Raw genomic sequence first — 14,384 nt, 5'->3', positions numbered from 1 at the left:
TGAGGATGGCCTTAAGATCCGGATTCTTCTGTCTCCACCTCCTAAGGGCTGAGATCCCAGGCAAGTGTTACCATGCCAAGTTTGTGCAATGTTGGAGGGTTGAACCTTGGGCCTCCTGCATACCAGATAAGAACTCTACCGAGCTTCGCCTCAGCTCTCATCCAAGAGTCTTCTGGGAACCTTTGTGGTCTTGGTTCAGTCTGATGACTCCTTCACTCAAAGGAAAAGCCTCCAGCCCCATGGCTTCTTCTGCTCAGGAGTTTATTTTGATATAAAACAAACTTAAATTGAAACCAGTGTCTGGAATTTGGTTCAAGGTTTATGCATCTGTGTTCAGCGACTACCTCATTTTTTTCCTTACCCCTTCTGATCTGTTGAGCTTTCTAAACGTGCTTAAACATGTCTTCCTCTCTGCTGCTAATCCAATAAACTCCCAATACGATTCACAGTTAATCAATTTTTAAAATGCCCCAAGGTGGCTTGGGAAATGGTTCAATAGGTAAAGTGTTCGCTCTGCAACAGGAGGGCCTGAGTTTGGATTCCCAGCATCCACATAAAAGCCAAGACTAGCAGCATGTGTCTGAAATCCTAGTGGCAGGGAGGTAGAGATGGATTGCATGGTGTGGTGTGTGTGTGTGTGTGTGTGTGTGTGTGTGTGTGTGTGTGTGTGTGTGTGTTCACATATGTGTGCATGTGCGTGTATACATGTGTGTCTGTTGAGGGTGGGGATTTCTGGTTATCCAGCCTAGCTAAAATTGTTTAGTGAGCAACCAAGTCTCAAACAGAACAAGGTGAAAGGCAGTAGAAAAAGACACCTGACATTAACCTCTTGCCTCCATATGTGTGGGTACCTGTACTTGCAATGCATATGTGTGCACATCCAAACATACTCCACACGCACGTACAAAACTTATAAAGTGCCCTTTGTCATGGAGATTGTAACGTATTGTTTCCATGTGTGATTCCCCCTTTTTTTCTTTTTTTTTTTCTTTCTATTCTTTTTTTTTCAGAGCTGGGGATCGAATCCAGGGCCTTGCGCTTGCTAGGCAAGCGCTCTACCACTGAGCTAAATCCCCAACCCCTCCCCCTTTCTTATACACACACATACACACACACACACACACACACACACACACACACACACACACAGAGAGAGAGAGAGAGAGAGAGAGAGAGAGAGAGAGAGAGAGAGAGAGAGAGAGAGAGAGAGAATTATTGCAAACCTATGTGCCACCTGTGAAGACTACACTGGGAGGTTATGTTACAGACTTCCTCGGCCTATCTTTGAGTACAGATTTTGTTATATTTGTTAGAATAATGCCTATTAGCAACACGTCAGTTTTAGTTTCTAGAGTTCTAAAGCAGTTACTCTGGCAACAGCCACCTAGGCAATAGTCACTCTAGCCACAGTCACTCTGGCAACAGTCACTCAGCCAACAGTCACTCTGGCAACAGTCACTCTGGCAACAGCTACTCAGGCAACAGTCACTCTGGCAACAGCCACTCAGGCAACAATCATTCTAGTAACAGCCACTCTAGCAACAGTCACGGTCACCAGGAGCCACATGTATTGCCATCTGAGGTTTTCTCATTTTTGTTCCTACATCCCACCACAGTTTGGCTGCCTGGGTTTTATTTACAGTCACTAGTTTCTAAGAGCCTAACCGAGTAGCTTTCGACCCTGACTGGGTGGCAGATCTGCTTAGGGAGTCTTTTAAAAATCACTGACAGCTCTTGCCATGCGAGCCACTCTCTGGGTGACCCTGAGACACTCCGCTTTGCGGAGCACAGGCACCCCATGAACTCAGCCACCATTTAGTCCAGCACCTTGGATTTGTGCCTTTTGAAAGATCACCTGGGGGTAGCAGGACTCTTCCTAATTCAAGAGCAAAGCATGGCTTTTATTGCCTCTTGGTTCATCTGCTTTGCTCTCTCTTGGGTTCTGTCTTTTTATTCCTGGCCTCTTCTGTTCTGTAACAAATCCCCTCTTTGATGTGCCTAGGCAGTCTCTCGTCACAGACTAGCAGTTTCCTGTCAGGTGCTCACTCTTGCTCCCGGTTGTCCACGGAGAGTCCTGATTTCTTGTTTGTATCACGTCTGCCATCCTTTGCTACTCTGTCCTTGTCACTTGGGCTAGTTTTGCATTTTATGAAAGGTGTGTCTACCTCACAACTGTCCACAGACAAATACACAGAATCCCTTCCCCTTTGCCCTCTTCACAGAGCTCTTGCACTTCTGAGGTTTAATTTCCCTTCCCGGTGCCAATCATTGGTTTGGAACCCATGTCAATCAGTCGGGTCCTGTGATCCAGTGATAGCTACCGAGACCAGGGAAGACGAAAGGCAGGACACTGATGAGAATGTCCGGTGAGCAAGCCACCAGAAATGACATTTTTTCTGCCTTTGGGGACAGTAATGCTCAAAGGGAAAAACTGCCTTTAATAGACACAGTCAAGGAAGCCCATCCAGAACGGTGCTGACAGAACGGGGACGGAACAGTTGAGGAAGGCACAGTGCAATGAAGACAGGGCCACTGGGTTGTTACCAGATGCCTTCTCTGTCGCTGAACTGGATTTACTTTTACTTATCGTCAAAATTGCTGTGGCTGCTGTCCACCATTCATCCTTCATCATGCACCATGCAAACACAACTCAGGTGTCTCGTATGTCTATTTTCTGCCCCTTGTCATAACATTATCACTTAGCCTGCACAAAGAATTTAGACACATTACCTCTCATTTCTCCTACAGGAACCCATTTCCTTCCAACACTAGCTGAATATTTCACACATTCATAAATGTCATAGACTTTTCTAAACCCACCACCTAGTTTCAACAGTTGTTGGCGTCTTTCTGGGTATTGGATCTGTCTGTTCCATACCTATGCCTCCTCAAAACACTTGAAAGCGAGTCTTGACACTTTTGACATTTCATTGTAAATACCTCATAAGAGCAAACACACACTATACAATTTAATAATCCCTCAAAGTCACCTAGTGGCCAGTACATACCCTAAGTTTCCTATTTGCTCTCAAAGTTCTCTTTGTGGCTTTTAGAAAACAGACAGACAGACGGACAGACAGACAGACCGATAGACAGAGTAGGATCCAGACAAGATTTGATCCTTGTATTTGTGCATTCACACTGGGCACTAAGTCATTGAGGAAGTTTTTCTTGTTCTTCCTTTCCTGGCACAATATTCAGGATGCATCGATTGGATTTAGTAGTAGAGTCGTCCCATTTTCTTGATTCCTCTTTTTATCAATTTTTTTGTTTGCTCAGGAATAAACCCATGGGGAAGAACCCCCACTTACAATCACAACTCTCAAGGTTGAAGGTACAGGCTTTCTTTACAGCCGCATTCCAACTAATAGAAGATAGCTACTTGGGGAAACGACCATTGCAGGAAAGACCTGACAAATGCTGTTGGACTATGTGACACGTGGTGCTTTAACCAAGTAACCGTAACCAACGTCACACACAGGAAGCGGGTGGCATCATGCACCCAGAGGCAGGCAGAGCACAGCCTTTGTAGATTGTCTGGAAACCTCCTAACTTCAATCTAACCACAGGTAAGCCCCAGACACGCCCACATAGAGATAGGTTTACAGAACAAAAGCCGATGTTCTCCAAAGTATCATGTTCAGAGAAACTGAAGTACGGTTCTCCCTTGGAGGAGACTGAGGATAGATGACAAGCAAATGAAATATGAATTCCAGGTTTGGACTTGGACCAGAAAAAGGACGTGAGTGGGAACAACTGGTTAAGTGTGAATTTTAAGGTATACAAATCAAGTAATAGTATTAAAATTATATTTTCGTTTTTGATAACTGTTGTGAAAGATGCTAGCCTTGGGGGTTTTATGGATGGTATAGACATTGGCTAAAAACATCATCTTCTTCATCATCTTAAAAAAGAAAGCTGGAGTAAATCTGAAACTTTCCATTCTGGTCTGGTTCATCTGCAGTGATCAAACGTGAAGCTGGGCTAAGGACACACGAGTGCATAGTAAGCTTGGCACGGATTCTCACCCGACAGCCTCTGGCCTCTCACGAACACACTCCCATTTCTGCTCAGCTTGGATTTCGAGTCCGATCCAGAACGACCCAGGTTAAATATTGATTTCCACTTCTTTGATTTGCTGGAAAGCTTTCTCCTAGAACAACCGAGCCAAACACGTGTGTTAGTGGAGCAAATCGTTTCAAGGCAGTGTTTTGTTTTGAGACAGGGTCTGAAGCAGACCAGGCTGGCTTGAACATCTCTACCTCGCTGTTTCGAGGGCGACTGCAAAATTGAGAAAGAACATTACAACTAGAGTCTCAGTCATGAGGGGCTCTGATATTTCTAGAAGTTTCCCCTCTAAAATCCAAGTTGTACCTGATTTTAGCCTATCTTGGGATGCCCCAAGGTGATCAAACACATTAATGCAAAGACCCCTTTCTTCAGAACTACAGCCAAGGTTTGTCATTTATCAAAGGCAGGGGTGGGAGGCAAACAGACAGTAGTCAGTGGGACAGCCAGAGCTCACAAGCAAACACACAGTTCTGAGATCTGGCAGAACATCTATGAAGCACTGTGGTCCTGCTTCTTCAAACATGCTGAATTTTTTTTTTAAAGAAAGAGAAGTAATCAAGCCAGAAGTGGTGGCACAGGCCATTAATTCCAGCACCAGGGAAGCAGATTTCTGAGTCTGAGGCCAGCCTGGTCTACAGAGTGAGTTTTAGAACAGCCAGGGCCATGTAGTGAGACCTGCCTCAAACAAACAAACAAAGATTAAGACCGTAGATATTTTAAACATTTAACACTATAGACCTTTTAAACATTTAAGACCACAGACCTCAGGACTGTGCTTTCTGCCTGGGGGCCATATGGCTAGGACGCGTCTAAGCAACGCAAGGACTCATAAAGCAGCAGAAGTGTCTGTCTGTTTTGGCGCTGCTGTGAAAAGGTGTGGCTTGCCGGCTGGCATCAGTGGTCATTGTAAGAAACAAATAAGGGTCAGCATACCTCTTGCCCAGCCTTCTACCAGGCTGTTTGGCTATGGGTATGGGGATGAGGGTTGGTAACATAGCATTGGGCTGGCTCATGAGAACCTGGTACCACCAGGGGGCACCACAGAGGCGACTCCTGCTTCAGATCCACACAGCCAGGCTCTGGCATGAAGTTCAGGTTGAAACCTTGTAACCCATGGTTCTCACCAGGAGCCTTTTTTTCTAAAAGCTTTAGCACATCTTTGCAATCAGTTGGAGACAAGTCTGCATACTTGTTGGTTTCTATCAGACTTGGCTTGACAGTCGTCTGAGGACTTCCTTAGCCTTAGGGTGTATCGCACAGAGTTGCATATATTAAGCTGGTGTGGTGCTGTGTGTGAAAGCAGAGAAAATGCAGGAGATGGTCTCTCTGAAGCACCCTTCATCCCTGGGAAGGAGTCTTATTCTGTGTGGCTTTAGAGAGAAGGGCAGTGTATTTAGTTCTAAGAGGGTACAATCCGTTTGCTCTAGGAAACAGAGTCATGAATGACTCTGATATTTCTAAAAGTTTCCCTTTAAACTCCAAGCTTTACCTGACTTTAGCCTGTCTGGGAATTCACTAGGTGATCAAACATGTGAATGCAAAGACCCTTCTCTTCAGAACACAGCCAGGGAACTTTCCCGGGGAAGTTGAGACATGCTATCCCTATCACAAGCCTCCTCTAGTTATCCAGGGTAGCAGACATCTTCCTCTCGAAACAGCTTGTTGTCTTGGGGACAGGAGTCAACTACTAAACAGAAAGGATGACTCCATCCAATGAAAAGGCACCTTCACCTACTACCTGCTGAAGGGTTAGGACTCTCGCTCCAGTTCCTACCTTCTTTCATGATGAGGTGAGTGGGTAAAGACTATGGTTGTAGTAGAAGAAGAAATAAAGAAGATACCTCGTGGGTACTAATGATGATTTGTTTTATAGGGGAGGAAGATTGGACAGATGCTTCAAGTCAATACATTGCTTGCCACTTAGCATGAAGACCTGAGTTGGATCTGGTATCTCATGTAAAGAAGCTGAGCAAAGGGGTACATGCATGTAGTCCCAGTGACCGGAAGACAAAGATTCGAATCCCTTGAGCTCATGGATTACCCAGCAGCCTACTCTATAAGCCCCAGGCCCATGATGGACCATGTGTTTTGCTCCTGAGGAACAAGTTGCTTCCTGGCCTCCTACAGACCTGCACACGCATGTCCTCATGGACACATGTAAGTCTGCATACAGATGACACAAAAAGGAGTGTGTGTGTGTGTGTGTGTGTGTGTGTGTGTGTGGTCTCTGGAAGGTTGAGGAGAAGTAAGGAAGTCAGAAGTATCATCCCCAAGTGCTGCCAGCAGGGGCCCTCTGACAAGAGTGTCCCATTTGCCAACTTGTATTCTGGCATAGGCTGATTTCCATGCCTTTTGCAATGTCCTGTGGGGGGTGGAGGTCACGGGGAAGGAGGCAAGCACTCGTTGGCAAATCACATGTGTAAACTCCAGGCTTGTTTTGTCTACTTGATGGAAGGAGAGACTCATAACTCACCTGGGTCTGTGGTAGGAGATAAGAACTCACAGTATGTCTGGGGCAGTGGGAGGAGGCCATCACTATTTGAGGATGTTGAAAATCGTGGAGACTCGAAAATTTCTTTGTACCCACTCAGAGCTGTATCCCAACCCATACTGTCATCACTCATGGCCCTGAGACTGGACATCTCACTCCTTTGTCTCCCCCCACCCCCAAATCCTTCAGAGTTCTGTAAGAATGGCAATTACTTGTTGTCCGGTAACTCAAGGACTGTGTGGAAGGGCGTGCCCATGGAAGGGACGATCTCGGGCAGGCTGTTCTCCCGTCTTTCTTTTCGAGCAGGGTGGTTTGTCGCCAAGCTTCGGGCCTGAGCCTCCTCCAGGCTCACCAACTTCATGGGCAGGGACAGGGCTGGCAAGGTCAGGCTCTTTGTGATAGTGCGGCTTTCTGTAAACCAAAGGAAAGAGTTTGGCTTGGGAGCATATCCGAGCTCTAGGCCCAGTCTGATCTCTCATCTACAGCCTTTCCACTGAACTCCTCGGCAAGAGGCTGCATGCCAACTGTGGCTTAGGGAGTCTGGGGCAGAGGTTGTACACAGGAAACTTTCCGTTTTCCTGCCCATGGTGGGTGGAGGGCATTGAGGGGCACCAGGAAGTAATTACTTTCTGTCCTTTCCGTGGAGTGACTGTTGATAGACTCATTCATTCATTCCACAAATATTTATTGAGCACTTACTGTGATCCAGAGTTACAGCAATGGTTCTTAATCCTGAAAATTCTGCTAAGTGCTTTGGTCAGATAAGAACTGGGCTTAACTCAGCTAAAATGAAGTAGGAGGCTGCCTTTTACCCCCACAACTGAGGAAAACATGCTCTAAGGCCATGGTTGGCTGGAGTCTACTTTTCCTAGGCTTCTGTCTCTGGAGGGACAGATCACTAATATACTGTGTTATTCTCACAGAGAGAGGCGTCTCTTTCCTCAGTATGTACTTGTCTTGTAGTCAGTTGCCCTTCCTCTGTGGTATTCCTTTTAGGACGGAAGTGATGAATGCATGGTTAATGGGCAAAGCTCTTCCTTCTCTGCCAATGGTTCTTAACTTGAGGCAATTTCCCCTTGTTCTACTAAAGGATATTTGGCAACATCTGGAGAATTTTTATTTATTTATGTATTTATTTTTTTAGTTTTTTGTTTTTGTTTTTGTTTTTGTTTTTGAGATAAGGTCTCATGTAACCCAGACTGGCATTGAACTTGCTACATAACCAAGGATGACTTTGAACTCATGATCCTCCTGGACTCACCTCTACAGTGCCTGGCTATGAGGGCATCTTATTTTCTAGATTTAAAAAATAGTACACACACACACACACACACACACACACACACACACACATATACATATACATATGTATGTATGTATGTATGTATGTATGTATGTATGTATGTATGTATGTATATGTGCCTGTGTCTGTGTCTATGTGTGTATAGCTGCCCTCAGAGGAAGGTATCAGGTGCCCTGGAGCTGGAGTTACAGGCAGTTGTGGGCTTAGGAAGAGCAGCCAGCGCTTCTAACCACTGAGCAACCTCTCTAGCACCCCCCTGAGGACATTTTGATCATTACAAATGCACGGGAGAGAGGTACTGGTACCTAGTATCTGGGGCACTTTCGTGAGTGATTGGTGAGTGATGTGGGAGAGCCCAGCCCATTGTGGATGGTACCACCCCTAGGTATTTGGTTTTGGGTACAAGAAGACAAGCTCAGAGAGCCATGAGGAGCAAGCCAATAAACAGCACTCCTCCAGGGGTCTCTACTTCAGTTGCTGCTTGCAGGTTCCTGCCTTGACTTTTTTCCCCAACTTCCCTTCGTGAAGGCTAGTAAGCTGTAGGATGAAATAAACCCTCTCCTCCTCAAGTTGCTTGTGGTCATGGTGTTTATCACAGCGATGGAAAGCAAACTCTCTCTGTGTGCTCTCTCACAAACTGCACTGACATCAGAGGGGAACTTCTTAGAAGCACACCTTTTTTTTTTTTTTTTTTTTTTTTTTTCCAGTCACACTCTAGACTGTTTAGATCGGAGAGTCCAGGGATGGGGCTCAGTAACCTGTGTTTCCACAAGGCCACCATCAGCCCACCAATGGTGACAGACCCTTATAGTGGAAAACCACTCTTAAAAACAAATGGTTGGGTTGGGGATTTAGCTCAGTGGTAGAGCGCTTGCCTAGCAAGCACAAGGCCCTGGGTTCGATCCTCAGCTCCAAAAAAAAAAAAAAAAAAAAAGAAACAAACAAACAAACAAACAAACAAAAAAACCCAAATGGTCACCGGGGCAATTCTGATTGACCAGATTTCTGATGTTTTATAAGTGAAGCTCATAGAAGGTCAAACACCACAAACCAGTTCACTCCCAGGGTTCGCTCTGCCATGAGCCACACTCGTACAAACGCACTCATTTTTTTTTATTGTAAGCTTCCTGTCTGATACAGGGCAGGATAAAGTACTCAGGAAACGGTCGCATAGAGCACATGTTCCAGATCTACACGTGAGTGTGGACATGCAGCCTCTGTTCACCAATGACTTCAAGGGGGAAGACATAAGCCTCTTCTAAAACCATAGGGCTCCTGTGAAAACCGGAGTGCAACCAAAGGAGAAAGAATGCTGCCCTTACCTTTACATGATAAAGAGCTCACTAGGAAGGGGACGCTGTCTCAGGCCTCCATTCCACGGAGAGAACATATATGCACCTGATCTGAAACATGCTAAATTGGCAGACAAGTGCACCGATCGCTGCATCGTACAGATACGCATCTAACACTGTCATGGTGGCTGGAGTCTGCCCCATCATGACACAGATACCAACACACAGTCGTCGGTATGTAATACAATACTCAGAATTAAAGCCAGACCTCTCCTCGCTTATCAATACTTGTTTGAGACAGCGACTCACGTAGCAGCGCAGGCTGGCCTCAGGCTCTGTGTAGTCGAGCCTGACCTGGGATGACTACTTTCCCTGCTTCTATTTCTGTACTCCCTTATCTGGGAGCTCTATGGGTAGGGCAATAACGGAAGCTAAGCTTGCAGGGGATATGCCAGGGGGTGGGGAGCCATTACCATCCTGCTGCAGAGCCCCCGGAGCACCACCGTTGAAGATTTGATCAGCGTGATTCAGTATGAACTCAATCACCACCTGCTGGACCCGGACTGCCAGGAACGCTGCATCTCCGTTGCAAATAGTAGCTTCGATTTTTTTACTCCTGCACGGAAGAAACATATTCAGAATGAGTCTGTCGCACCACAAGAGGTGGTGAGGGTGGCCCGTGAGCCTTTCGCAGGCTTTAATGTCTCATGACCAATCAGAGAGAATCTCCCAACCATGGTAAAGCCCAACCCACTGGATAGACTAGATCACGGTCATGCAGTCTATGTTATAAGACTGTAAACACTGCCCATCGACGGACAGAACTGACTTCTTTTTACTTCATGGGATTCCCTCCCATCTTTACCCAGTGGTCCCATGGGTCAAGTCATTGCTTGTGATTTCCACGAAGCAGCTGATTCAAGCTATAGCCATCACCACAGCCAAGAAAAGCCAATGAACTTCAGAGCTCAAAAAAGGCCTTTTCAAGAAGTGGTAACACAGAGATTCACACCTTTAGCCGCAAATGCCTTTGGAACCAGAGTTTCCAAGTGAGCAGGCCAAGAGCTCAAGATCTTAAAGGCAGTTTTAAGCTATACGTGCCCATCAAGAGATCACTTAGCCATGTCTTCCAGGGCTTTACCTCTGAAGCACCCAGCCTTTGCTTCTACGTGTGAGCTGCTCTGAGCCCACGGGGTGGTAGTTACCTGAGGAGGTTTGGGGCCCACACCAGGGCCAGGTTCCTGGCGTGCATGTTGGTCTTGCTACTGAATGAGGCGATGTGGGCCAGGTGTCGAATCAGGTATTCCAAGGTCCTGAAAGAGTTCATTTGTTTGATCGATTTTTGCCAAAGTAAGTGATGTCCGTGACTAGGTGAAGTCTGCCACTTGGAGTTCATACCCAAATTGGGATCAAGAAGTCCTTATGTTACGAACTTTGAAGGAACACTCGGAAGAGATCAAGATTGATGAAGGTAACTTTTTTGACTCCAGGGCCACTGACTCAGGTTGAGGACAGGTGTCAGAGCCACTGGCTCAGGATGGGGACAAATGTTAGCACTGTAAGATGTCAGCTGAAACGGTGAGTCCAGGGACAGAGAATCACAGGCCGCAGGCCCTGAGCGCTTAGTGACACCTTCTTCTTTTCCACCCTGGGAAAATTCACTTTCTCACAATCCTCAAATAGGTTCTCATCTCGATTCTTAGGGGATAACTGTCTAGCTACAGGCTAACTCAGGTCCTGCGATGGGCCTGTTTCATAAATGAACATTTGTTCACTTCAGGGAGTTCTTTATAGTACCAAATTGAATTCTGCTAAAAGCACCATTTCCTGATAATCCGTGAGAATAGAAAGGATGGGGATGATGTCTTAAGGAGTCAGTGGAGATAATGGTGCTCACGAACCATAGTCACCCCCAGGTTTAAGGTTTGGAAACCTGGGTTTCCAAAGGTTTATTTATAGTATAATTCAGGTTATGAACCAAGGCTGTCACTATGAGGCTGACTTGTGTGGTTGTGATGGCTTTCTTTGGCGCTCTGATGGGTACCCTGCAAGTGGAAGCAGGTTGTTCTTGCCAACCAACATCCCTGGTTCGACACCCGCTCTTCCCGACAACACTGACTGTTCATTAATTTCCAAACGCCTCCAGGAAAGCCACCACCCATTGGCTTCAGTTGTCACCCCTCTCCGCCTCTTGGATGCTTGACCGCACTGAGTCTGAGTTTCTTTCTTACCTATAATGGGGTGGGGGGAGCTCCTGGATAACATTCTGGATTCGGGCCAGCTGGCCTTCTTCCGGACAGTGAGACACCGCTTCCTGCGGAGAAGAACATGAAGTACCCAGTGAGCATCCAGGAGCCAGGACCCTTCCTGCAGGTACGTGTTCAGGACTCAGATCTTCCAGCCTTACAACTGCGCCTGCAGATCCTGTTCCAGAAGCACTGCTGTCTGTGCCAGCAGCAAGCCAGACGCCCTTTCTGAGTTTCAGAGTCAAGTGCCTTCACCCTGTGTGCACACAGGAGTGGGTGGGTCTCTGTGTGCCCTCAGATGTTGTTAGGTGTCTGAGGAAAGAATGTTCAGGGTTGAAAGGTGTCCTTCATGGCACAGAGTCCTAGACACTTGCATTCAGAGAGGTAGCACAAGACAGTAATGTCATGGGGGCCCACGTCAACTCAGCCCCTTTGGGTGTGAACAGCTACATACTTGTCACCTAGCCTGTGACTATTACATGACTCCTAGTCCTCAGTTGCTACCTGTTTCGGCTGCCAAGGAGCAGAGAAGACCTGCCTCTCTTATCAGGGACAAGAGTTTTGTCCCCAGGATCTGGTGGCCTTGCCCTGATTTGATATCTGCTTATATCGAGGGTGGGCATTTTGTTCCCATCAGTCCAGGGCCTTGCAGGGGAGGCAGGAACTCTGTGAGGACAATGTGATGACAGGCTGGCTCATGTCCATCTCTTGATAGCCCTAGGCTGCCGCGTGACACCAGCATCCCCAACAATTCTTCAATTCCAGCCCTGTTTCCTATCTTGAGAATATACCCAGCCTGTGTGTGATGATTAACATTGACAAGTCAACCTGACGGGATTCTAAAATCACCGAGGAGACACGTCTTTCGGCCTGTCTGCAAAGGACTATCTAGATTAGGTTAATGGAAGCGAGGAGATGCACCCTAAATATGGACACTGACATTCCAGAGGCTGCGGTCCTGTGCCGAATTAAAAAAAGGAGTAATCAAGCTTATCACAAGCCTTCTGTTTCCTGACTCAGTGCGGCATGGCGAGCTGTCTCCTGTTCTTGAACTACTTTGATAGATAAGCTGGCTGCAATTTAAGCAAAAAACAAGATTCAAATCTGGGGGCTTCACACACCATTCACCCACAGTCCTTTGTTGGTTGGCATTTCTGGATTATCCTTCCATTATGGAGTACTGGGTGTGGCTCAGCGGTAAGAACATTGGCTGAGCGTGCACAAGGCCCTGGGCTGGATTTCCAGCCCAACGGAACAAATAATCAAACAGAGTACCTTGCAATGCACTGTGGTTCCATAGCGACTGCATCTTCTTAGAAGGACAAAGCAGGAAGACAGTGAATTCAAGGCTTGCCTGGGCTATGGAGTGAGTTTATATCAAGATCCTCCTTCAAAAATCATTACGTTTATTATTATTCCTTGCGTGCGAGTGTGTTTATACGTGGCGTATATGTGAAGGTCGAGAACAGCTTGCAGGGGTTGGTTCTCTCTTCCCATAATGTGGATCCCAAGGATCAAACTCAGGTCACTGAGCTTGGCTGCAAGCACCTTTAACCACTGAGCCATCCTACCGTCTTGTCTTAAAACTTTGAAAGGGAGTGTGGCCCTAGCTCAGGGACAAAGCACTTGCTTACCACATAAGAGGCTTTGGGTCGAGTCCCCGGTACCATAAAGCAAACAAAAGCCCAACAACAACATTTGTGGTTATACTCTTATCAATGACAGCTTTTAGCCACTACTCACTGAAGGCAGAAGTCTGTTAACTTTGGGGGACACCCACTTTCTGCTGGGCCCTTCTCTCAACCATATCTGCTGTGTATGTTCTGGCTTAAAAGGATTCTAAGGTTTGGTCCTGCCTGGGTCTCCCTACTCCTCTTGCCCCTGATCCCACACCACTCCTATGTTGACAATGTATGTGTCAACGTGTTCCTGCTCCACCATTTACTTAACTTGCTTTTAAATTTAAATTTGAAGTAAGCATCCGAGTGACAGGTTTCATTATGGCCTTTTGATTCTGTTGCACACGAGTGCACCAGCCAGAGAAGTATGTCTCTTGTCTTCCTGTGTATGGGTTCCCTTTGAAGCAGGGTCTCCCATTGAGCCTGGAGCTTGACAGTTACCCAGAGAGATCCTGATGTCTCCTGCATCATGGGAGCCCATGAGGTCATCTAGTTTTTGTGTGGGCGATGAGAACCAGCATGCAGGTCTGCGGCTTATGCATCGAGTTCTCTTACCCACTGAGTCATCCCCCAGCTCTCATATCTCACCCTCTTTTCAATGGAAGTAAAAATATTTACATATGTCTGTCATCTGTCTATCTATCATCTATCTATCTATCTATCTATCTATCTATCTATCTATGTATCTATCTATTTATCTATCTATGTATCTATCTATGTATCTATCTATGTATGTATCTATCTAGCTATGTATCTATGTATCTATCTATTTATCTATCTATGTATCTATCTATCTATGTATGTATCTATTTATCTATGTATCTATGTATCTATCTATGCATCTATCATCTATGTATGTATGTATGTATGTATCTATCTATCTATGTGTGTATCTATGTATCTATCATCTATCTATCTATCTATCTATCTATCTATCTATCTATCTATCTACCTATCACCTTTGTATTTGTCTATCCAGTCTGTATATGCCCACTATTTTAAAATGGCAGTCAGATACCTCGATGTGGGAAATTTGGGTTACCCTTTCCTTTTGTAATTTTTAAAAGATTTATTTATCTTATTATATATAAGTACACGTAGCTGTCTTCCAGACACACCAGAAGAGGGCATCAGATCTCATTATAGATGGTTGTGAGCCACCATGTGGTTGCGTGGGATTTGAACTCAGGACCTCTGTAAGAGCACCCAATGCTCTTAACGGCTAAGCCATCTCTCCAGCCCCTGGGTTACCCTTTCCTAAGAAGAGGGAAATGTGTGTTGGAGTGCCATAGCCTCGGATCT

The 14,384-nt window shown here is 46.0% G+C and overlaps 1 protein-coding gene across 1 annotated transcript in view; it reads right to left on the bottom strand.

The window, feature by feature from the left end:
* Arhgap31 (Rho GTPase activating protein 31) overlaps positions 1–14,384 on the bottom strand; it is a 112,912-nt gene that overhangs the window by 12,495 nt on the left and 86,033 nt on the right. The window contains exons 4-8 of the mRNA NM_001105879.1: positions 11,389–11,471; positions 10,363–10,470; positions 9,631–9,773; positions 6,775–6,973; positions 4,029–4,153 (exon numbers count right to left, since the gene is read on the bottom strand). Coding sequence (NP_001099349.1) covers positions 4,029–4,153; positions 6,775–6,973; positions 9,631–9,773; positions 10,363–10,470; positions 11,389–11,471 — 658 coding nt within the window. The remainder of the gene's footprint in view (positions 1–4,028; positions 4,154–6,774; positions 6,974–9,630; positions 9,774–10,362; positions 10,471–11,388; positions 11,472–14,384) is intronic.

This window comes from Rattus norvegicus, chromosome 11 (assembly GCF_036323735.1).
Source record: "Rattus norvegicus strain BN/NHsdMcwi chromosome 11, GRCr8, whole genome shotgun sequence".
Classification (NCBI taxonomy): Eukaryota; Metazoa; Chordata; class Mammalia; order Rodentia; family Muridae; genus Rattus; species Rattus norvegicus.
The sequence above is the reverse complement of the archived record's forward strand: the minus strand, read 5'-3'. Positions and strand labels throughout refer to the sequence as shown.